The sequence below is a fragment of the Anticarsia gemmatalis genome, chromosome 9 (genome assembly GCF_050436995.1).
Source record: "Anticarsia gemmatalis isolate Benzon Research Colony breed Stoneville strain chromosome 9, ilAntGemm2 primary, whole genome shotgun sequence".
Lineage (NCBI taxonomy): Eukaryota > Metazoa > Arthropoda > Insecta > Lepidoptera > Erebidae > Anticarsia > Anticarsia gemmatalis.
Genome location: NC_134753.1, coordinates 11,460,623 through 11,484,392, shown reverse-complemented (window position 1 = coordinate 11,484,392; position 23,770 = coordinate 11,460,623). Strand labels below are relative to the sequence as shown.

Here is a 23,770-nt window from a genome sequence, read left to right as displayed (position 1 = left end):
TAGCCCCACTTTAACAAAACCCCACCCTTACATTGCTATAACACTTGAAAACATGTTCGATGCAAATGTCGAAAGTTTATTATTACGAATGTAAAACGGTTGTAACGTGATGTAAAAATATACCACAAAAAACTGGTTCAGTAACACAGGAATGGGAAAATGGTAATTTTTTAACACTTGCATAATTATTTAGGTTATTCGGCCTTTTTCATGTAAAATTGGGATTTTATGAACTGGCTAGTTTTTACTGTGACTGAGCTCCAACTGTGGTAATTTTAGGTTGTAATATTTTTTCAATATTTCAAATCGATGCATTTTCTTGGCTAAAGTCTATTATTACCTTGCCGCCCAAATATCTTTCAAAATCGTTAAATAATTTGGCTGTAAGACAGTTAACCATATACAACATTTTTCCAGCACAAACAGCCTATATCCTCATCCATAGTTAATTCTTCTATTCTATAAAATTTAATTTCAAGCGATACAGTAATTTCTATTGACCATTAATATACCGGGACACTTTCGTTTCATAACATAAATAACTCACATAAATGCGGAATGCATTTAATAAAATTAGCAAAGAATATGGTTAAAACGAATAAATAAAATTGTAAAATTACAGCGTTGTTTAAACTTGAATTAACTTGTTAATTACCGTTGTATTACGCCGAACGTCAGTAAAATAAGTTTCTTAGGATTATTTCACAATAACTCGAGCGGTTTTATTGCTTTTACTCGGCATTTGTAAAGAAAAGGTGTATGATGTTGATACCTTCGTAAAGTATACGTTAGTTAAAGAACAACAAAATACAATAAATAGTATATAATCAATGGCCAGTTGACTGCCTCCGTGGCGCAGTGGTTTAGGTCACCACGCCAACACTACTGCGTCGGGAGGTCGTGGGTTCGATTCCCACACGGAGCAATTATTTGTGCGATCCACGAATAATTGTTTCGGGTCTGGTTGTGCTTTGTGTCCGTTGTTTGTATGTTTGTAAAAGTCCCCGCGACACAAGAGCAATTCTTAGTGCGGGAGTTGTCTTTTAAAAAAAAAAAAAAATGGAATATGAAATCCTAAAATGTAATTTCTGTCGTAGCATATTATTCATTTAATATCCCTTAAGAATCAATGTTATTGTACTAACTTCAGCCTAGAGTTTGGTGACGTGCTCGGTAAAAAGCAATAGATCATTTAATTTATTACGTAAAACTAACATTGTTACAAAAACCTGTGCCTGTGCTTTGACAATTCCCACACAATTTCGGGTATAACAAGCGTAATAATTATGTATGTATGCAACGTCAGTAGAATGTAGGTAATATCCAAATGGTCATGTCGAGTGCAAGCCAACAATCATTTCAAAACTTTTCATTTTATTATACCTAATCCAAAAAGATTTTAACTTTCAAATAAAATAAAAGAGCTTTACCCAAAAATTGCAAAAGTCGCGGAATAATTGTCGAAAAAATACTTTTAACACAATGGAATTGGAACATTCGAAAATTTTAGTTTCCCGATCGCAAGCTGTCGTCGAAAAATCGCAATGTAAACATTGCCTAACTATTGTTCTGACTTTTCAATAGTTCTATTGTGAACTCGACGGTGCATTGTGAGGCTAGTAATGGTGCGTGCTGGGCCCAACTATTGTGCACCGCAATTTGTACCGAAGGGGAACTCCGCGTTAAGTCGGTGCTTGTCGTCTTTTAGGGTAATGGACGACTATTAATCGGCGATTTTTTATCGACAGTCTGTTGTGTGACGGTGAAAGAAATTTAGATATCAATGCAACATAATTACGATTAAAAATAATTTTAATACAGACCTGAAAGTTTTTTAAAGCGGTTCATGAGGGCATGCAACATCCCAAACCCACACTTTGGTTCCTTGGTGGACTCAAGGTAACTCTTCCCTCATTCTCTCAGAGGTCTTTGCCGGGCAGTAGGAGTGAAATAGGTTAAATCTATTTATTTAGTAACTACCCAGATTTTTGGTCGGTATTGAATTTAGTCTCACACCTGTTCTTTGTAAGAAAATACAAAGATTTTTTTATAATGACGTCTCTTTTTCTGGAACCATTGTAAGAGACAAGACATGTTTCAACAAAGCGGCACTGAGTAGCCTGAGATACAGACAAAACATACTCAAATATGCATTCAAAAATGTGGAGCTAACACCATCAAAATTTCAAGTACCAACCAAAAATAAACCACAATTTTCTTTTTAAAACTTAGCCCATAGTCAGTAAAGCCGTCAACGTACACAAACTAGAATTTAGTGCGTACCGTGAAATGAAATTTTAGCGTCCTGGGTACATCCTGCCGCCCTAAGGCTGTAAAAATGATTCGTTCCAACGCTGCGACGGTGACTGGAGGTGGATTAGCTACACGTTTGACGTTAAATGTAGTTAAGCTATATTTGGCGTTGCAAGGATGTGTAACTATTGTTTTCACAGTAAAGGTTTCTGTCACCCAACGGTCCACAACTCAATATTTTGGGCGATGTTAATCGTTACCTATATTAATATTACAAATGCAGAAGATTGTTCGCCAAACACACTTATTTTTGGCTTTTATTCTAATAAAATTAATTAATTGATAGTATTATAGTGTATTGATTGTTTTGTATGGTAGTAGTAAATCTAAATCCAGCATAGGCTTCTCTTTTCAACAAAACAGTGGCGAGCATTAGTTTGTTAATAGCAAAAACAATATCGCAATCTGTAGTAGTAACGTGTATAAAGAGAATAAAGGATTACATCTAATTTTATATGTAAAATGCATAACGGGAAGACTGCACTCAGTAATTTTCGTGAGCTCAAAAATATAAATAATAATTTTCACGTTATTCTCCTAGACACTCTCTTTGCACAGTGCAAGTCTTCAGGCTTTAGGCATTATTAATGCTATTTGAAATATACCGTAACGTCTGAAAGCACGTCTCGTACATAGATAGTACTAGTCTCAGTAGATGGGAAATTATGTCATATTGCTGCCCGAGTGACTAAATTTCCTATAACTTGAAAATTTTACCTATCGTACTTTAAATGAAATTGCTATTAACTCAGGTTTTATTCTGAAGAAAGATGTAATATTTGGTTTAATTAAAAGGTTATCCGAACATTAAGTCAAATTTCGTCAATAACAAAAGGATTTTTTCAACCCATTTCTGTCCTATTGCTGGGCAAGGGTTTCCAACCGAACAAAGGGGAAGTTAGGGTCTACCACGCTGGCCAAGTAGGTACGTGTTGGGGACTTTGTATGCCCTCGAGAAATGTATTAAACAATATCTAGTCATTCAAGGTTTCATAGCACGATGTTTTCCTTTACCGTAAATATATATTATAACAATTTTTTAAGCCATTTCCCTTTCTGATATTTCAAGTATCTCTAAGTAAGTTCAACACACGCAAACTCCCAACAAAAATAAACACGTTTCAACAGCAAAGCAACAAACTCCGACATGCATAGCAATTATAACTTCATCTTAAACATACAAAAGAAATTTTGCAAGTAAATACGAAAATTACGTCCAAATTGGCTGGCCAGACGTAACAAATTGTTTAATTAGAGTTCGCGTGACATTTTCAATCTGCCGTATAAAGTTTGCCGCACCTAATTGGACATAGGCGCCAATATTTCGGTAACTTTGGATTTGAGTCAGCATTTTATTTGAAGCAACGTGAAATCGGGTTTACGTTGATGGATTGTCTGCAGTAAATGTTTTAAGTCATTATCAATGAGTCATGTGACAATTAGGAGCAGACGAGACGTTTATCTTCTGGTTTACAAATTAAGTTTGTTTTCATGTTAGTTTTATTGTCACTTGTTGGTTATTAAGAACAAAGAATGTCTGCTTTCTTGAGCATGTGCAATAATATACCTACATTTAATTAGTAGACATAACTTTTTTTATTGTGTAAGTACTTTTTAAAATATTGTCAATTAAATAAATGAGCACGAAGTTCCTCATAGGCGTCGGAATTTCGTAATCAGTGATAGCTTTTCTAACCAAACCATTCCAAGATATGCAGATTCAAGAACAGAGTATTCTTTAAATTTTATCTAGCAATAAACAAAAGCAGTGTAATAAATCACCTTTCGCTTGACATCATAGTTACACATACCTGACAACAATCAACTACAAAAGCTAGCTCATATAAACAGCTACAACACATCCCCGCTATAATTATTATCTCATCAAGGTCGACTGGTCGCATAATGTCCGTTAAACGCAGCCGATGCTACCCTCCCGTCGTATGCACGCGTATTTATAGTAATGGTCCCGTCGATAAGTGATACATGAGGACCGAGGGCTGATTAGAAATTGCAAACGTTTTTTATAATACTGCAAATTATAATTATAATATCCTGTATTTATTTTCACTGAGGTAATAAGTTTTGAGAGTGTGTATACAGGTTATAAAGTCCTGATACAATGTAAGAAGAATTTTTACATTAATTTAATATTGGTAGGGAGTGTTATAAGTTAGTTTCATATTACGACTCACAACTAGTGAGAGATCAGGTGCAGGACCGACTTTGCGTGCTTAACTTCTTGAATCCAAGCCCACTGTACAATTCAACCCCGAATTCGAACCTGAGAGGTCTATACGACAGTCGCATACACCACCGACCGCACCACAGAATCAAGGCAGTACTACTTTGTGAAATGGTACACGGATAACACAGAGGCAGTCAACGAGTACGACATATTATATATATTGTGAACTGTTACAAAGGTAGCACCAGTAGCTCGATTCTCTACTACTATCGACTACCGGTAACTGGCTAACTATCGAAAACATTTGTATGACATTCGGTTCAGCGCCCCTAGCGGGCGTCTTAGATACTATTTTAGCAGTACATTTTTAATGTCAAACTCTCGATACTGGTCAATACTGTCTGTAGAGAATTGCGCTATTGGATCTTGAAGAAATTTTCGAAAAGACAGTCCATAGGTAATTGCTACGTATTCCTGTTTTAATGACAACTCTCTGTTATTGAGTGACAAGCGTAAATGAATGATGTGGTCTTCAAACTATTTCCCCTTGGCGGTTAAGTGAAATGGTCCGAAGAGGGGTTGCTCTTGTGGTATTTGAACTGAGCGGTTGCGTATTTTGAAGGGCACGTTAAATTACGAACCTACGCTAGTAAGACTGCAGTCTTTGCACAAAACTGTCTCTTTTACAGTGTCTGCGACTGCCGATCGTGGGGACCCGACCTTCGATTTTGAAAGTCTATTCTTTATTTTAATTCGGTTATTCATGCTTTTATTTATTGGTCTCAACACAATTGGAAAAAACGTAACAATAAAAGTAAAAAAATATAAATGCAATACAAACGTAAATAAGGACCATCTTTTTTACTCAACACAGGAATAAAACTAGAGACTACATTTTACTAAAGTCAGAATCTCGAGGCTTCATGGCCGAACAGTCGTGCTCACTACAAGACAACTCGCTAAAAACTCTTCACTCATCATCTTATCCAAATAATTACAATCTAATCTGCTTATTCGATACCTATAGGAAACTAAGACAACAGTATGCAAATAATTCATTCTAATCCAGACATTTCACAAATTACAGTATAGAATATCACTTAATACATACCGGCAAATTGTTTCAGATAGGGCGCGTGTACATGACGGTTGGGGATGGGGTGCCGTTATTACATCGGCTTAGTGCACACGTATTGAATGTATTGATAATCTGTTGCTTTTTGTATTTGCTTTAAGGATTTTTTTGGTCCCTCGGGAGATATTTTGGTAACATGATTTTTTTTGTAAAGTATAATGATGGGTAATATAATTTTACTGTTGATGTTTTTACCAAGTTGAAGTTAAAGTCTTGTCATAGTATTAGCTTTCAGCAATCTATTGGTTCAGTTTTGCTTAATATTTATCTGTGTTCAAAGTTATATAGTTTTAAAACAATAAATGATCAACACCTTCTATCAATCATAAAGATTATTGCACATACTAAACACAATCATGCCATTTTCTAGTAAAATTACTATAAGTAATTGTCTAAGGACAAAAATATAAACTTTCATAGGAAAAGCGTTCACTCTTCTCGGTAAAGCAATTTACTAGAACTTATGATTAAAATAATGATCTTATGTATGGTTCGATTAAGTCATTATATTGATTAAGTAGTTATCCTCCTTATGCTAAGCTCTGCAAAGTGTATTAGAAAACGATTGCCTGTGTCGTAAGTAATAGATAATATAATTGCAGTTTAAAATGAAATACGAAACGAGTTTTTTGTAACTTTATACTATATTTTTTTGGAGTAGTATTAGAGACGATACATTCTTTTATATGTACATGTTTTTTCTATAGCACGTTACCTACCATATTATTTAAACTCGAGATGCTGATATTTAAAATGTAATGCCAAAATAGTTCCTACAGCGCCTGCTAGAAGCGCTGATCATATTTTCATGCAAAATTTCACGGTTGCTTGCCGGTTGTCGATAGTCGATAGCGTTGAAATACATTTCGATAGTTGTGTACTGTTAATATAATTATGTAGGTAGTCTAACTAATCAGAATGTTATAATTCTGTCAGACCCTAGTACTTTTTTTCAATACATTTGACAGTTTTAGTGTGTGATACGACAATCGCACACTAAAACTGTCAAATTTATAGCAAAATGTGTAGTAACGTTGTAGTGAAATAACCAAAAATACGTAATATATCAACATCAAAACCATGTTTCTATCGACAGCGTCAGTTTTAATACAGTATTGTTTATCCTTTACGGTGAGGGTGGAACTTGCCTAAATGAAAGAGGGGGAGATGAATGAAGATACGCACTGTCGATACCTCCTGACCTTGGGGGAGATGAATTTTATATATGTTAGCTGCACTTTGTAGTTTGAAAGATATTTTTAACTATTTTGCCAGTAGTTTTATTACATTTTTCGGATATGCCTAAATTATTTCACTAAAGGAATTTATGAATACCATCTATCTATCAGTAAACCTTATTTTATTCTCTTTTGTGATGAGTTCTTATCAATACTCCTATAATTGTTGTCGAATGATTCTCAATTTTCCGTAGAGTATTTCTAATTTTGAAACTATTACAACTTTTTCGTATTATTAATTCTTAACGGAACTAACGATATCGTAAAATATATTTTATTACCCTTCTAATAACCCTGGTACCTGGTAACCCTGGCCACAGTTACTAAAAATCAGTAGTCATTTCAAATATCTTACTGTACCTATGTATATTATTGTATATTCTAAAAGGGTACATAAATCACATTTCCTTTTACGTAAGTAGGTACATGATTTTGCAATCAATTTAAATGTTTTTCTACAGCAAAACCGACTTCAAATTCGGACATGTTTACATTTGGTAAGGGGTAGTGCACATGATGCGTATGCGGGGGAGAGTCCCTTCACTCGCATTATTATAGACCAGCCGACCTTGAGCTGATGCGTTTAATGGAGTTCTGAAATAAAAGTAAAAAAATACCATGATGTTTAAGGCAAAGGGTTGTTTAAAAGACTTTTGTACGCGCTTTTGATGGTTTAATGGGTATTAATTCATGTGATTGTGGACCAGTCCGTTTTTTTATTTATTGCGTACGACAGAATTGTGAGCTTTTGAATACGAGATTGGTATGGTGGGTTTTTGAAATAAAGTTAAGTAATAGTTAGAAAAAGTAATCAGATATTACAGCACGTACAGACATACCTATAAAAAAAGAATTTTCCACCTTCCTTATCATATTTCAGCCAATTGACGTAAAACTTATGAATTATACATTGAAGCATCAACAAGAATCACTCACCTATTGGCAAAAAACGCATTCAATCCTATTTTAAGTCACGAACATACAAACATGCAGACTCGAACTCATGGGACTTTGTTTTATAATACAGGGGCCGAAACAAGTTCCATGGTCGAAAATACTGATTTTACTGACCAAAAATTCAAAAATACTGACCAAATACTGACCATTTTCAAACCGTTTTTTGGGTGAATGGTGTGAAATATAAAGCTTATTTTCAGTTATTGGCCTCCACCATCCCCATAGCCAACCAACACCGCCTTTTTTATTGTGTAAAATGTCCAATAAACTCCACTAAACTTCAATAAACTGCATTAAACACCAAAAATTCTAATGAACTTTCCGTCTTGCGAATTTTCGATCAGTTCTTACGAATTTTCGATCAGTTCTTACGAATTTTCGACCAGGTCTTAGAGTTTTCGATCAGTTCTTACGAATTTTCGACCAGGTCTTAGAGTTTTCGATCAGTTCTTACGAATTTTCGACCAGGTCTTAGAGATTTCGATCAGTTCTTACGAATTTTCGATCTGTTCTTTCGAATTTTCGACCAGGTTTTAGAGTTTTCGATCAGTTCTTACGAATTTTCGGGTCTATCCCACTAGTCCCGTTGAGTTGTCCCGTGACGGGACAACTGGCACTATTTTGTCCCAGTTGTCCCGTGGCGGGACAAGTGACACTGTTTTGGTGCCAGTTATCCCGTTGCAGGAAAATCACGGGACTAATGGGACAGACGGAAGGGTCAAACAACTGGTTCCATTGAGTTGTTGTGTAACAACAGGTACTTGGTACTTTAGTAAGATAGCAGACGTTGTACTTTGTGTTGTAGTACATTTTTTCCTATTTTTTTTAGTAGATAAGTTGAAATTACATTAGGTACATGTTGAATTGACTTGAGTGTTTGAGCTGCTCCAGAGGCCTGTTAACAATATATTTTTAGTTTCCTTACATTATGTTTTTTCAAGTAGGGAATTTCGGATAAGCATTTTACATTTATGGTATGGTAGGTCATAGATATAGACACTCTTGTCGATTTAATTGTAAATTGAAAAGCCCAAATGGTAAAAAAAATCTTCTTGTGAATCTAAACTTTGCATAGAGTAGCGTACAATTCATCATCTACTATCCCACCAAAGTACCAAGTACCTGTGGTCACACAACAGCTCAATGGAACCAGTTGTTTTGACCCTTCCATCTGTCCCATTAGTCCCGTGATTTTTCTGCAACGGGACAACTGGCACCAAAACAGTGTCACTTGTCCCGCCACGGGACAACTGGGACAAAATAGTGCCAATTGTCCCGTCACGGGACAACTCAACGGGACTAGTGGGATAGACCCGAATTTTCGATCAGTTCTTACGAATTTTCGATTAGTTCTTTCTAATTTTGGATTAGGCCACGTGTCCTGACGCGAGTTAAGAAGTTTTTACCCATTCCAAAAAAGTGCGCAACGCCGCTAAAGAAATTTTCATTTAAAAAATACTGATTTTAAAAAAATAGTTTAATTTTATATTTTTTGAGGTCATGTGATGCTTCATAATTTTAATATAAACTTAGGGCATCAACCTATACAGAGCATATCTAAAGCAGCCCAGAGATATCATCACTGAGCAAATCGAAAGTGTAAGATTGGCCAACAGCAGAGGAAAACAAAAAAAAAATAATTGAGTTTGGAAAAATACTGACAATACTGACCGATTTTCAAAAATACTGACTTTTACTGACCATGTCCTAAAATACTGACTTTTACTGACTTTACTGACCTGTTTCGGCCCCTGATAATATCCTAGCCATCCTGCCTGACGTCGACTGGGTACAGTTATAGTTCGTTAATTCCATTGCACCAGGAATCTAGATTTCGTCGATTCTGTATGTCCTAAGTATAAGAAACACATTAAAAAAAGAATTACCCGGCTTGGTGCAGTTGTTTTAAAGTTATGCGCGTATATACATTCATTTTTATTTATATGGATAGCGAGGTTGAAAACCATGGAACATTTTTAAAGTTTAAAACATAAGCTATATTATATTTAGTGTCGATATTTTAAATGCATTTGAATTGTTTATATTACTCGTTTAGGGAGTGCACATGGCGACCGCACGGGGGAGATGCGGCCACTTTACAACCCTGCTGAATTATTTAAAAGCAACTGCAGTCGTATATTTAATAATTAAATTAAGGATTCATGGAGACGAACACAAAACTTAATATATGGGTTTCTAGACTTCTTGATATTAATTTTGAAGTAGGTTATAAACTATTTTAATACGCCAGGTATTTATGTCACGTGAATATTTTTCTAAATAGGTAGATGGATACGCTTATAAGTACAGTTTGCTCTCTGATTATGATGCTATTATTATTTATTTTTATAAGAGACAAGTCTTTCTATTAGGAATTTATATCCCATTATAGTGCACCATGTCAATGTGCAAATCAATGGGAGAAGAGGTAGCAGAGATACGTCATCGAAGCATCTGACACCACAGAAATAAATTACCTATAAAGGAATCTTGGTAGATACTAACAATTATTGTCATTGATACCTAATTAGGACGGAAAATCGGTCAATAAAGTCTCTATTTCCCTTTTGAGTACAAAAGTGCTGTCATACGAAAAACAGAATTTCAAGGTCTGTCAAGCTAATCCACTTGAGATCGTAAACGTTAATGAAATTTAGTCAGCACGTTTAACGTACCTTTGGCACTAATTTTACCTTTTCAGCAAATAAGTTTCGGGCTCGAGCTAAATTTATGATGCCTGCTAATTTGATAGTTATATTTTTCGGCCCTTTCACCGTGAAATTAGTAGAAAAGATAATGAAAAAGATGGTGACGCCTAAATTTTGAGCATGGTCTATTCTGTTATTTCTCTTTGAATAAGACTTGGGTATCCTTACAGAAAATGAGAAATTAGATCTGGAGTTTACTACGCCAGCTAACCAGGTGCGGGTGGGTACTTCAATAAGTGTTTTAAAGAACTCGAAGAAATTCAAGACATAGAACAGTAGCTAACCCACATGACTAACCGCTAAAATTATAATTTAGACGTTACTTAAAATAAATGTCTTCTTTAACTACATCCACGTGAAATTTCGTCAACATCAAATAGACCATTAGACAGACAGACTACCGTATTATTAATACTAGTATAGATACCTACTCTATCAAAACCATAGATTAAAGTCAAGTTCATTAGTGAATGAACAACAACATTGTTACATTCACGCATCATTCTCAATGAATGGCTTCATTCAGTTCTAATTTATTTTCAGTTATCGAAGTCAGCTATGCGTTTGTTGATAGATGCGCGCATAATATGTTATTATAGAGGCGGCTTAGGAAATAATGAAGTATACATTGATCTTTTAACTTTTAACCCTAAATAAAGAAAGAAAGAAAATATTATTTATTTATTTATTTTGAGCAACAAAAATACTCAGAGTAGATGATTGTGAATCAAAGAAGCTGTTTTACCGTATCAATTTAATTGTAATTAAAGAATCGGCCCCTTTGATTTTGAAAATGTCTGTAAAACTGTAACCTCATTTCAATCAGGTTAATGTTTAACAGTAACTTGTAGATTGTTATATTCATAGTATCCGACGTTTCTTATGGAATAGGAGTGACATTCATACCAATATTTTTTTAGCTCATATTAGTGTTTCACTACTTTCACTGATGTGCAACAGCCTTTTTCGTAAATTTTCAGACACTTTCCACTCTAGCTAAGCTGTTTTTGACCATTTCTTTCTATTTCTACGTTCTAACTTAATTTCCCTTACATACATACATATCACTACTCACCATTTTTTAAAAACATTTTTGAAACCCTGTAAATCGATTTCCTCTGTCCTTGATTTTGTCAAAGCTTACTTCGCTGGAACAACGCTCGTTCATATGACATTCAATAAGCATTATTCGTGCTAATGCATGTAATACACCACTGGCTACATCATCTACAGCCCATTACTATCTCGATCAGCAATCTTCGATATACATCTGTGTAGTAAATACATTGCTGCTCTAATTGATTAGGCCCATTGTCCTGTCAAGTGTGAAAGCCGCTTTATGTACGTACCAATGCTAATAATCATCGCTAGTACACTTGAATAGCGAATAATGGAATCGGAGTCATCCATGTGCTTACTTATTAATTAATTGTAATGCGAAAGTCTGTCTGTCAGTCTCTTATGCTTTCTCTATTTAACTACTGAACAGATTATCTTCTTATTGAGCGTGGAGATAGTTGACATTCTGAATTAGATTATTAAAATTAAAAATATCCTTTACACCGTAAACAAAGTATTTGAAATAATAACATAATTCTTGACTACATTTTCATATAAATTTTAACTATACCGTAACTTACTTAATAAGTAAATCTTAAGCTAATAGATTCTATACTTTTCCAGCTATTTTCTTTTAAATATTATGTAATACTCTGCAGTTCTTTTGCTAATCGCTCATTTAATTAGAAAATAGCGTACGCGTATCATAAATGCAACTTACTTTATGAAAGTACAAGAATTTCATACGAGGAAGCTTAAATAATACCGATTCCTTTATTTAAAGTCTGTTAATATGCAATAATTAGTTCAACGAATCAGTATATAATTATTGTAGTTCAAATTAATACTTGTAAACTCATTTATTAAAAATCAAGTAATACCAATTATTACTGTTGTTCCGGTAATCAAAGGATTATAAAGTTTTAATTTGTTTAGCGACTTTTATAAATGACGGTAGCAAAACATTTTGCTTTTCTTTTACAAATATTTTTTTTCCTACATTATTTAATGAAGGCAGGTGTTCTTCCTACTTAGTATAAAGTAAGTTATGTTTACTTCAAGTTAAGTGTCATTTCAAGTAATTTGCATAGTAAATCGTGTTGGAAAATTGACAAGATTTTAATATATGGAAATGTAAACGGAACGAGACCTCATTAAGTTTTACCTGTGAGGATAATTTAATTATTAATGACTTTTATTCACTTTAAAATCTTTTTATTTACTTAAATAGAGAAACAAACATGATAAAAAGTAGGGTACATGGAAATAAATGGTTGTAAAAGACTTTTATAGGTTTTCTTTTAAACATCAATAACGTGCACATATTTTTTAATAATTACATACAAGACCGAAAAGATAGTTTAATTTTAAATTGATTATTTTTTTCATAATTATTACGGTACTTACCAAAAACTTTGCGTCCAACGAATAAAGAAAAACAAACACAAAACTTCACTCACATGTCGAAAAAAAAACAAAATTCCTAATTCGAATCAAACAATTCTTACAAACTTCGATATAAGTTCGTTTCGCGGTAATCGATCAGCGGGCGAGGGGACGCGCGCTCCCGACGGATTCCGAACGGACTCTGTTAGGATGACAGTTCGGATACAGACGGCGGGAATGGGGAAACGCGGGAAAAAAATCCTGGCATTATGTCCGCTTTTTTCTTTTATTTTTAATTTTGATAGCGATGCCATTTTATGTAGATTAAAATGTTGTTTTTGTCACTGGACGTTACAACTCATAAATATTTACGTCTGCGAAATTTTATTCGGGTAGAATCTCGTTGCGTTTCTGTTTTGTAAGATTGATGTTTTAATTTCGAAGAAAGTAAAACGACCCTTACGATTTTCTAATTAGCACAGTAATTTCTTTTTTATTGGCATTTTAGTTAGAATTTCATTTTCGACAGTAAAACAAACAGCAGTATGAGCAATTACCTCTTCATCATCCAAAAACAGTGTATCTTTTTTTTTTCTTATAAAAAAGAGCATAAAATCTATTTGTATTTTGTTTTTGAAATAGTTTGTTTCAGAAGCTCTTTTATTTTACAAAAAGATACTCAGATCCGCTTTGTAGAATACTGCCATCTTTACTTTAAACTTGGAACTGACTTTCACTTGCATCTAAGTTGGTAAGTACCGTTTACGAACTGCACCAATAGATGGCGTAGGAATCAAATAGAGATTCTAAACTCTGCAAACTTTGTATGTTGCTTTGTCGTATCGTTCAGTTTGGAATAAAGTAAGAAACAAGAAAAGTAGTAAAATAAAATTACTGACTAGTAAATTAATTTGGGACTAAAAACCCATGAGAGGGTCCCTTCAGTTTCTCTAGGATTATAAATATTATAGGGATAGAGGCCGGAGTCGGACTTTTTCATATTTAAAAACCACTTTTTGAGGGTTTTTGCATGATATTTATATTTGCTAAAATGCTTTTAGTTAAACAATTATTATTATCAAATAAATGTAGAGTCAGCTAAGATATTTGCATTTCAAGTCTTAGAAACGAATCAAAACACTTTTAGCGTATGATAAATGATAATACATGTATACTTTGTTACGCTAGTAAACTTCATATAATATTATTCCGAATGATGTTTATCGTATTCTGACCGCTATAAATTAAACTATCATATTTACTGTCACATTGCATTCAAGTGAGCAGTTAAATCATAAATCTGTCTGTTTGATAGCGGGTCACCCACGCCCACAACTACTGTACCGTTTGGAGTGCTGTTGTAAATATATGATAGTATACGATACTATATTCTGATGGACTAGGTTTTTATAATATATGGTTTTAAGACATAATACATTAATACGTACTAATAAAAATACGAGTAAGAGTAGAGTTAATCAGTTTTATTTATTTAATTGAAATTTAAAAAAAAAATTGGCCCATACCTTTTCCGAAATAACGCTTGACAAATTTAAGCCTGCAATGATAATGCAACTATCAACATTGGTATAGTTTTTCTTGTTAGCGTAGAACCGACGACTTCTGCAAACATTGCTACCGCAGCGATCACTTTAACCACTGCACTTACTTCGCTATGGATGTATTTTTTAGCAAATCAATATAATTAGGTTAAATCAGTACCCACTATCAGTTCAAACTATTACTCTTACGTTACGTGAAAATGTCTATAACCCGACAAATGAGTCGTGAGTCTTTAGTGCAAGATTCGTGACCGACGGAGGTAAGCAAAATTCAAAATTTATTACATTGATGGTTTAAGCAACTGACGTTATCCTTTTCGATAGAGCTATTTTATTTTAATAAATACCCAGATTTATTAGATATATTCTAAATAGCTGACCCGCGCAACTTCGCTTGCGTTACATAAGAGAGAATGGGTCAGAATTTTCCACGTTTTTATAACACTTTTTACTGTTACTGAGCTCCTATTGGTCGTAGCGTGATGATATAAAATATGCTTTTTTTCACGAAAAATATTCTCAAAATTATTTATATCTCCTAATATAACGAAGCCGCGCTAAGGCATATCCGCCATTAGAACAGTTGCCATGACAACGGAATTTTGTTAATTCAATGTCATTATAAATTGATTATTTGCGACTTAGTTCGCCACCTGAATTTTCCCGGGAAATGCGTCATTTTCCCGGGGTAAAAAGTAGCCTATGTCCTTTCTCGGATATCAAAATATCTCCATACCAAATTTCATGCAAATTGGTTCAGTAGTTTAGGTGTGATTGAGTAGCAGACAGACAGACAGACAGACAGACAGAGTTACTTTCGCATTTATAATATTAGTATTAGTATGGATATTCTAGATAAACGACGCATGTTAAGGCCCTCTACTAAGTAGCCGGACTATATGACTTAAGAACGCTAGTGATTCTCGATCGCTATGACGTCATTAACGTGTAAAAAATCGAGAGTGAATTGTTTTGCACGGTTTCCACTCTGTATAACAAGCTTAAAGAAATGAAGAGTGACAGTTTTTGTCTTTGTTAGCTGATAGACTTTGATATTGATCTACACATAAATTGTTCTGAAGATAATTGACAGTAAATAATGATTGACAATTTTAATAAAAACGTATCTTTATTTCTGAGAGCAGTTAGCAATTTATTGTACTCTACATTGATGTTATTTTTATTTCGAAACTGTATGTGGTTTCCACACATGAAATAACATTTTCAATGATGATTGTGAATGAATTAATGTCCTTGTCAGTCCATAATGGTCTCATGATAGTCCATAAAATAAAACAAACTAGCGTTACGTGGATAGTAATTCGGACTAAGTAGAACACAAATGTCAAATCTTAACCGCCCAAAGAACGACAACATGTGAAATAGAAATATAAGTATTGTCAATGACGTAATTAAATATGATTTTTTTTTACCAAAAACCCACCAGTGTGTCTTTGGTAAAAAAAATATCTGCCTCAATATGTTTCGGATAGGTTACCCGTCACTTATACATGAGCCGTGAAACTGTGGTCGTTATTAATGAATGAACAAACGAAATTCTCTGGTCTCTGCCTACCCCTATGGGAAGAAGAGACTAGATAATTTTATGTATGTATGTACAAACAAATTTGTACGAAAACGAAATAAAAATGTCAGTCACATAAATAGGAAGAGATCTTTTGTGTCGCATCTAAAAGATATACGAAGGAAATGTTGACACAAGCAGTGCGTTTTTAAACAATAATGTTAAATTCACGGAGAAAAGTGGACTTATGCCAAATATTTTCACTTCTATAACGTGGAGTGAATAACATTTTGCCAACTTTCTGTCTCAAATGTAATAAAAATAAACAGTTTTTGAGACATTCGCGATTTATTTTGATTTTGATACTCGAATTATATTTCTGCGCTTTGTTTATTTTATGCTACAGATACACAAAAATTTATGCAATTAGCTTTTCTAAAATTTTCTGAAATGCTTACTTTATGCTTCTACACTAGTTGTAGTCTGTTCCTATCAAACATTTTATAAGAAAAATAATAAACAATAAATATTCTATACGCATGAAAGAACTCCAGTTTCATTTGCTTTCTTGGCAAGAATAACACATAAGTTTATAGCGACTCTAACATATGACATGAGAACGGGAAAATCTTGTTAAGAGGAGAATTGAAAACTTTTCAGCCACTGAGACAGAATGCTTTTAAAATTCTAATAAGAAAACTTCAACCTTAATTATGCTATAAAGTATACTAATAAACACATAGCTCCCAACAGTAGTATATACATACAAAATTCGATTCCCTGGCCGAGTAGATAATTGTATTTTTTTAGAGAGCTAGAGTTCATTTATGCTTGCTCTTACATTTTATTTTACTGGGTGAAACTATAAGAAATATATTTTTTAAAGCAACCTGTTAAGTTACACCTAAGTTATACTCTTTTTAAAACTTAGCAACTTTGTTCTAACCGTCTCTATATTGTTTCGTATACTTTCATAAAACTCCGATGTTAGGTTACTTAACATTCTATGCCTACCAACTAGGCTGTACTGACCAAGAACAATGCAGTGAGAGGATCAGTAGTGGCAGTACGTCGATGCCGTCCAAACTGTGCAAGTTCTATTTTGGTTCGGTGTCGAGGACCGATACGCGCATGACCGCCATCTATCTCGTATTATACTGTGAACCCGCTTCAGTCCGCACGCCGCACCGTAGAGCGCGGCCGCGCGCGCCGCGTTATCAAAAACAAATAACAGTCGCGTAATTCGAACACGAAAAAAAAAGTGACAACCAGTGCTTAGTTCAAAAATTGAAATATTTTTTAACAGTTTCGTTGAATAATAAACTGTCAAAATGCGTCGAAACGTCAAAATTATGTTCCTAATAGGAGCTGTGTGGATGTTTTTCCTATTCTACTACATGCAGCCGGACACAGCGCAGTCAAAGGTATGTTTAGTCTTTTCGTCTTTTGTGTATGTTTGTAGTGATGGGAAATGAAGGAAGTGTTTATCAATGATCAGCTGTTAGGTTAGATGGCTGCAACCTCCGGTGCGGGCTGCAGTGCGCATGCGCGAACCTCCCGCGACGATAACTGCAGCTTACGGAAACATAAATAACAGTAATTCATGAAAGTAAAAACTGTATTTTTTTATTATAATATGAGTCAAAAAGTAGCCTTGGTCCAAATTGTTGGAAAAGTCAAAATTGCGTGAGTCTTCTAGCAAAATAACTCGTTTTTTTGCTTAAGTTTTATAGTAACGTAGTCAGGTTATGTTACAAATCGTAACTTGAAATTATAACTCAAATAATCTTTATGAATTTTCTACATACCAATTCAATATTTTTTTATGCGAAAAGCGCAGTTTCTTGTAACAATTAACTGAAAAGCTATTAAATACGCTAATTTAACTGCTATGAAACCTTGTCTTTGAAAAACGTTTATTCAGTTATTCATAATATGAAACAGTACAAAATACATGCTTTACGTTCAACGTTGCTTTTAAATATAAAAAAAGAAAAGTCATTTTTTATTATCTGTGAAAACATTATAATAAGGGTTATTTTACAGTTTGAACGTTGAAAGAATACGAAGTAAAAAAATATCTTTATTTATATTTCTTTACTTTTAATTTTAGGACTTAAGGCTTTCTTTTATTTATTTTCTTTACTCATTTATCGCATGTCAAAGCTATTCAAGGCACGTTAAGACCGCTAATTACTGTATTTGTTTCAAGTAACTTAATTAGACGGTTTATCGTATTACGGAAATGCAGTAAACACCAAATTTAAATTACGACTTATACTTAAAAAAAGACATAATTACGTGTGTTGTTCGTTGTAGTTATAAATATAGCAATGTTATTGTTGAACGTGAATATTAATTGCTTAATATCCTTATAGCAGCGATAAAAATGATGGATGAATGCTATTTTGAATATTTTTGTAGGTTTTCACTGGCCTAGTTTAGTTTTGTTACTATGTTATGTCATAACGATAAAATGTAACGTTAAAACTGTTAAACAAGCAGACTTAATATTTTATTAGGTTTTTTTTAACGTTAGTAAAAGTAATATTACGCTATTAAAATTCTAAAAGGCTTTTCGACAATAATGCACAATGGCATTAAAATAAAAATAAAATTATAACGTGGCTAATTTAAAAGTATTTTTTTTTTGTTACATTTTACAGCGCATTTTTACGGATTCGATGCTGTTTCTTGAAGTTATGAATATTAATTACGGTGGAAAATTCGTCAATGATTTTGAAATAAAAATATAAATAAAATAACTAAAATACCTACTTCTAAATTATGTTACTCAGAAACAATATTATGATGTCTTATTAGTGCTATAAGCTTACATTTTGATACAATAATAATATTATTTCCTCCTCAGTAATAAATAACATAATTAATCATAATCCAAGACGTTTAATTTGTCATTAAGTTGTCACTCGTGCCTACTTACGCCATTGCGTTATAATCTGTTTGCGTTTTAAAAAAATGCGAAGGCCATTTACGAAATCAAATTCCGATCATGAATTTGAATGAGTTTATTTTTATTTTTTGCCATATACCGAATTTTGAAATTTAAGGCCATTATTGCGACAAAAAAAAATATTAGTGTTGCAAATGTCAAAAAATTTATAAGACTAATTCGAACAAATTATAACTAAAATAAAAGTAGCCGTGAAAATTTTCCACGAATTTCCAAAAGGCCAGTACAGTAATATGTTTTCTTGAAACAGTTGAAAAGGTTTTTTGTCCCTCTCTAATGCGACTAATATGCATGATAATAAGATGAATGACACACGTATGAGTATGTAAATAGCTACTCATTAGTTAAATATTGTTTTACTTTACGAGTACGCAGAGGAAATGCCTAAGTAAAGATTTTATTTGCACGTACACATTTTTATCTTGTAAATCTTTTACTTCCTTCGAAATTGTTTTATGGCTTGCGATTTTATTAGCTCTTTAAGAAGAATACGCTCTTGTAGATATAAAAACGCGACTAGGAAAACCGCAAGCGCCGCTCGCATGAAAATTGGAATTCCGTTGTTCAGATCCTAAGAGAAGTTGACCGAAACAGAGATCCTAAAATAAACATTAAAAAAAAACGGTCTTAGGCCTTAAACTGCATCCATGCTGATTGAACATAAACAGTTTAGCAGTTAGGTACTGAAAACGTTATAAATAGACGGTCAAACTTTCGTTGTTATAATATAAGTAGGTATAGATCAATGATGGTGAAATGAAATTAAGTGATTATCGGGCAATTTAAAAATCTTTTTATCGCAGTATAATTATAGCTATCAGAAATCACACAATATTTCACGCGAATGCATTCTCGCGTGTAGTTTACAATCAAACAATTACCTATATCATGAACAACACTTATTGTTTTATGTTCATCTATAATGAAATGCTATTTTTTTATTAAACAATCTACTAATATTAGCAATGCGAAAATTTGTTACTCTTTCTCGAAAAATCCACGAGATGGGTTTCGATTAATTTTGGTACATTCCTATATAGCTTATAACCTGGATTAACACAAAGGATACTTTTTACATCGAGAAATCTTTTCGCGCGGATGAAATTAGTGTAATGATAAAAGGAAATTTAATGAATGGTTAGGTAAGTAATATAAGTTGGATAATAGTATTAGTTGACGGCCTTTGTGACGGGATCAGTGTATCAGACTGCTGATCATAAATCTTTGGATTCAATTCCCGAGTCTGGCAAAGTACTATTGGTATTTTCTAATTGATATTAGATTATTTTTGCATAGCCTGGACTACTGCAATAAACTCGGCTCCTATTACATGGAACTAATATTGTTAATGGTGAAAAGTGAATGTATTTCAATCACCTCTGCCTACACCTTTGGGTATGAGACGCATATATACAGATAAAGTCTAATAAACAAAACCTAAGAATAAAATAACAAAACACTAGACACAATCTTATCTACGATCAAAAAAACTTGCAACACTACTTATTACTTTCGAAGTTACAACATAGATTTAAAACATTTTTGATTAGAATTATTTTTTATCATTTGCATTGCACAATGCACGTTCACTCAAGTTTCTACAGTCTAACAACTTAGTATAGAATCTTGTACGCTAGGTTCGCAGCTGTAAGAGGTATACAAAATTCAGAATTTAGAACATGCAAGCTTATGCGTCTGCCGGTAGCCAACTGCTGACTACAAGTTGATAAAGATACGAGTCTGATAAAGTTCTATTGGTCTTATTTGTATAAAATTATTTTAAATTGTGGTCTGGAGTTTGGCAATGTGCTCGATATATGGCAATAGGCCTCTATTACATGCGACTAACATTGTATGTATGTACCTCTATATATCATACACTTCTGCCTACACCTTCAGGTATAATAGACGTCATATTAGTATGCCTATTCAATGGTGCGTGCGTCTCTACTTAGTTGTAGGACTATAGTAACAGTACTAGGTGATGTCTAGATATTGTTTCCTGCTTAGTCCCCTGTATCACGTAATGATACGGTTTGAAGGTGAGCTCTAGCGCTACAATACAATTTGTATTTGTGATCTGTTAAACACTGTTATTTTGTTTGACATTTCAGAATGTTGCATAATTTTGTTGTTGAGTTTTGAGAAAGGTATACCAGCTAAATAGTACTAAAATATGATTGAAACTTAAATTTTGCATACCTACTACAAGAGTAATTTTATAGTTAGCACCAGCACTTGTTAAATTATAATTGGACAGAGTGATGGATTACCTCTTAGAGAAGACTGCTTTCTGATGATACTACTCGCACAGAATCGTACTTACTAAAGAGGGCTCTATTTTATAATATTTCTTGTACAGAGCCAGAGTAGACAAAAACTGTACATTATAGTTGTGCTAACATCGTATAAATAGAAATATTATAAAAATAATTTATTCGAAACTTTAATTCCTTACTTTTACTTTAAGTTACAAGTATTTCGAGTACTTATAGCTTTCTTTTATCTTTACATCACATTTATTTATTTTGACACATTTTCGTTGATATTTTCTTTCTACCCACACGTTTAGAGTCGTATGTCAGAACATGAGTGTTGTTTGTTGATTTAAATTTGTTACAAAAATATACGTCCGTCATTACGCTACATGTGATGTAATGGTATCTCGTTTATCAATTTGATAACATGTTATATAGCTGTCAGTTTGTTTGTAGTGTCAAAATAACACGAATGTGAAGTCACTAGAAATAATTTTTGATCTACATTTTGACTTACGCTGTGGGTCCAAATTATGCAGTACAAGTAAGTATGGTAGGCAGGAGTGTTTAATTACTGTAGTACAGATATATTTATATTCATTCTTTCAGGAAACTAAATTATAATAAAATGGAAAAATGTATGTAGTTTATGACCAACACAAATAAATTTACCACAAGTTAAGGAAACTTAGAGCCCACTACTTAACTATATACTTTAGGCTGTTTCCTCAAAAATAATCTAAAAAATTGTAATGTCCTGATTAATAAAAAAATACTAATGAACGGTTTTACCACCACTGGTTAAAATTTCGGATAGCGTAATTGGGGTTTTGACCGTAGTTTGCATACTTATACTGCCATTTGAATATTACTTGCTTTCCAAAGGATCACTTTCATACTTTTCTCGATTGGGATGTACTAAAATCCCTTGTCTTCAATTTGCTTCATGCCATATAAAAAAAAAATATCGGCCAGACTTTGTTAAAATGTGATAATTTTAGTATTTTGTAGGCATGTGTTGATATACCACTAACACTTTGGAACAAGTAAGTACCTACTTAAAAGTAATCTCAAACGATAATCTTTTTAGTATGACAATCCACAAAAAAAACAGGATCCACATCTGTTTCTTATTTACTTTTACCAGCATTCTTGTATCAACCGCATTACAAATAAAGGTAGCGACCTCATTCCTATTTGATATTGAGCAACATGCACTTACTACAAAAAGCGTATTAAAAGATGTAACCGTTACACAAGAATCTCTCGGACTTTCATAGTCGAGATTGTGACGAAGATTTTTAAGATAACTGCGCGAATATTTTGATTCAATTGGAGATGTGGATTGAATGACCCATTTCAAATGAGAGCAGACTGTATGAGAGACTTTAATACCCTACTAATAGTACTAATAATATGATACTTATAAGTAATTTGCGATTGCCATGCAAAGGTATCGGATTTGATTCCCAGGTCGGGAAAACATCACGCCTGTTCTGTTATCCCCCAAGGAGGACAAAGAGAGGTATGTAGAGTAAATACACTCGCATTTCAACATTAATAACGTTAGTCCCACCTCATTTGCGATTCACCGCGCAAGTTACCAAATCGTTTTTATGACATTTGTTACATAAATGAAAAGCCCAATACAACTTTGATTGATCCATAAATGGAACCTGAGTGTTCGTGATAAATAATCGTATACATTACCGTCCAACACAGAGGCAAAAATGTCATAAAAATGCATTACTCATTGACCCAGTGCATTTTAAAATAGATAAGAGACGTCATAATTCATTTAGGATTAACAGACATCATTATCAGTAGTACGAAATACCGATAATGTAGTGTTATCTCTGTTTACAAACATTACTAGATTAGATTAAAATGGATTTTTTACTGAACGTTTTGTCAAATCACGTTTAGATTTTCCTTGAAGACCAAGCCGTATAACTTTTAAGTAATAATAATTTAAATCGCTTTGCTAATCCGTGAAACACGTAGATTTTTTTTTATTTAAAACTTGGCGTTGTATTCCAAATGGTAGTGTATTATGCGACTGCTGATCACGATAGTGTGTCTGACTGCTAAAGTCATACACGAGATTTTAGGTTCGATTTCCTAGTCAGGTATTTTTTAGTTTACATCAGCGTATTTTCTATAGTAGTCCGAAATTCGCTCTGTCCCTATTATAGTGGATTAGCATAGCAAACGGCGAAGTGAGCTTGCAGATTTCGGTAATATAACAATCGTGATCATATTTATGTATAACACGTGCAGTTATTAAATAATATAAACTTATTTCATCAATATTATTGCGAAATATAATACCGATTGTGTATTATGGCTTCCTTCCTGGTTTGCATTCAGCATATTCATTTATGTTTTGTTTAAACAATATCCTTATTATCTGAGATGAATAACACGGTAATGAAGTTACAATAACCATTATTATAACCAAAAATAT

General features: G+C 33.4%; 2 protein-coding genes across 4 annotated transcripts in view; one reads left to right on the top strand and one right to left on the bottom strand.

The window, feature by feature from the left end:
• The window catches only part of LOC142975288 (kinesin-like protein CG14535), a 342,628-nt gene extending 329,455 nt beyond the window's left edge, over window positions 1-13,173 (bottom strand). The window contains exon 1 of the mRNA XM_076118043.1: window positions 13,006-13,173. The gene's annotated coding sequence lies outside the window, so the exon portion shown is untranslated. The remainder of the gene's footprint in view (window positions 1-13,005) is intronic.
• Window positions 13,174-17,135: 3,962 nt separating this feature from the next.
• Window positions 17,136-23,770, top strand: part of Pgant2 (polypeptide N-acetylgalactosaminyltransferase 2) — a 119,064-nt gene continuing 112,429 nt past the window's right edge. The window contains exon 1 of one of the 3 annotated variants that reach the window (XM_076118018.1): window positions 17,136-17,495. In XM_076118018.1, coding sequence (XP_075974133.1) covers window positions 17,403-17,495 — 93 coding nt within the window. In that variant the 5' untranslated portion in view covers window positions 17,136-17,402. The remainder of the gene's footprint in view (window positions 17,496-23,770) is intronic. The other 2 variants (XM_076118016.1, XM_076118017.1) reach the window with 2 other exon arrangements.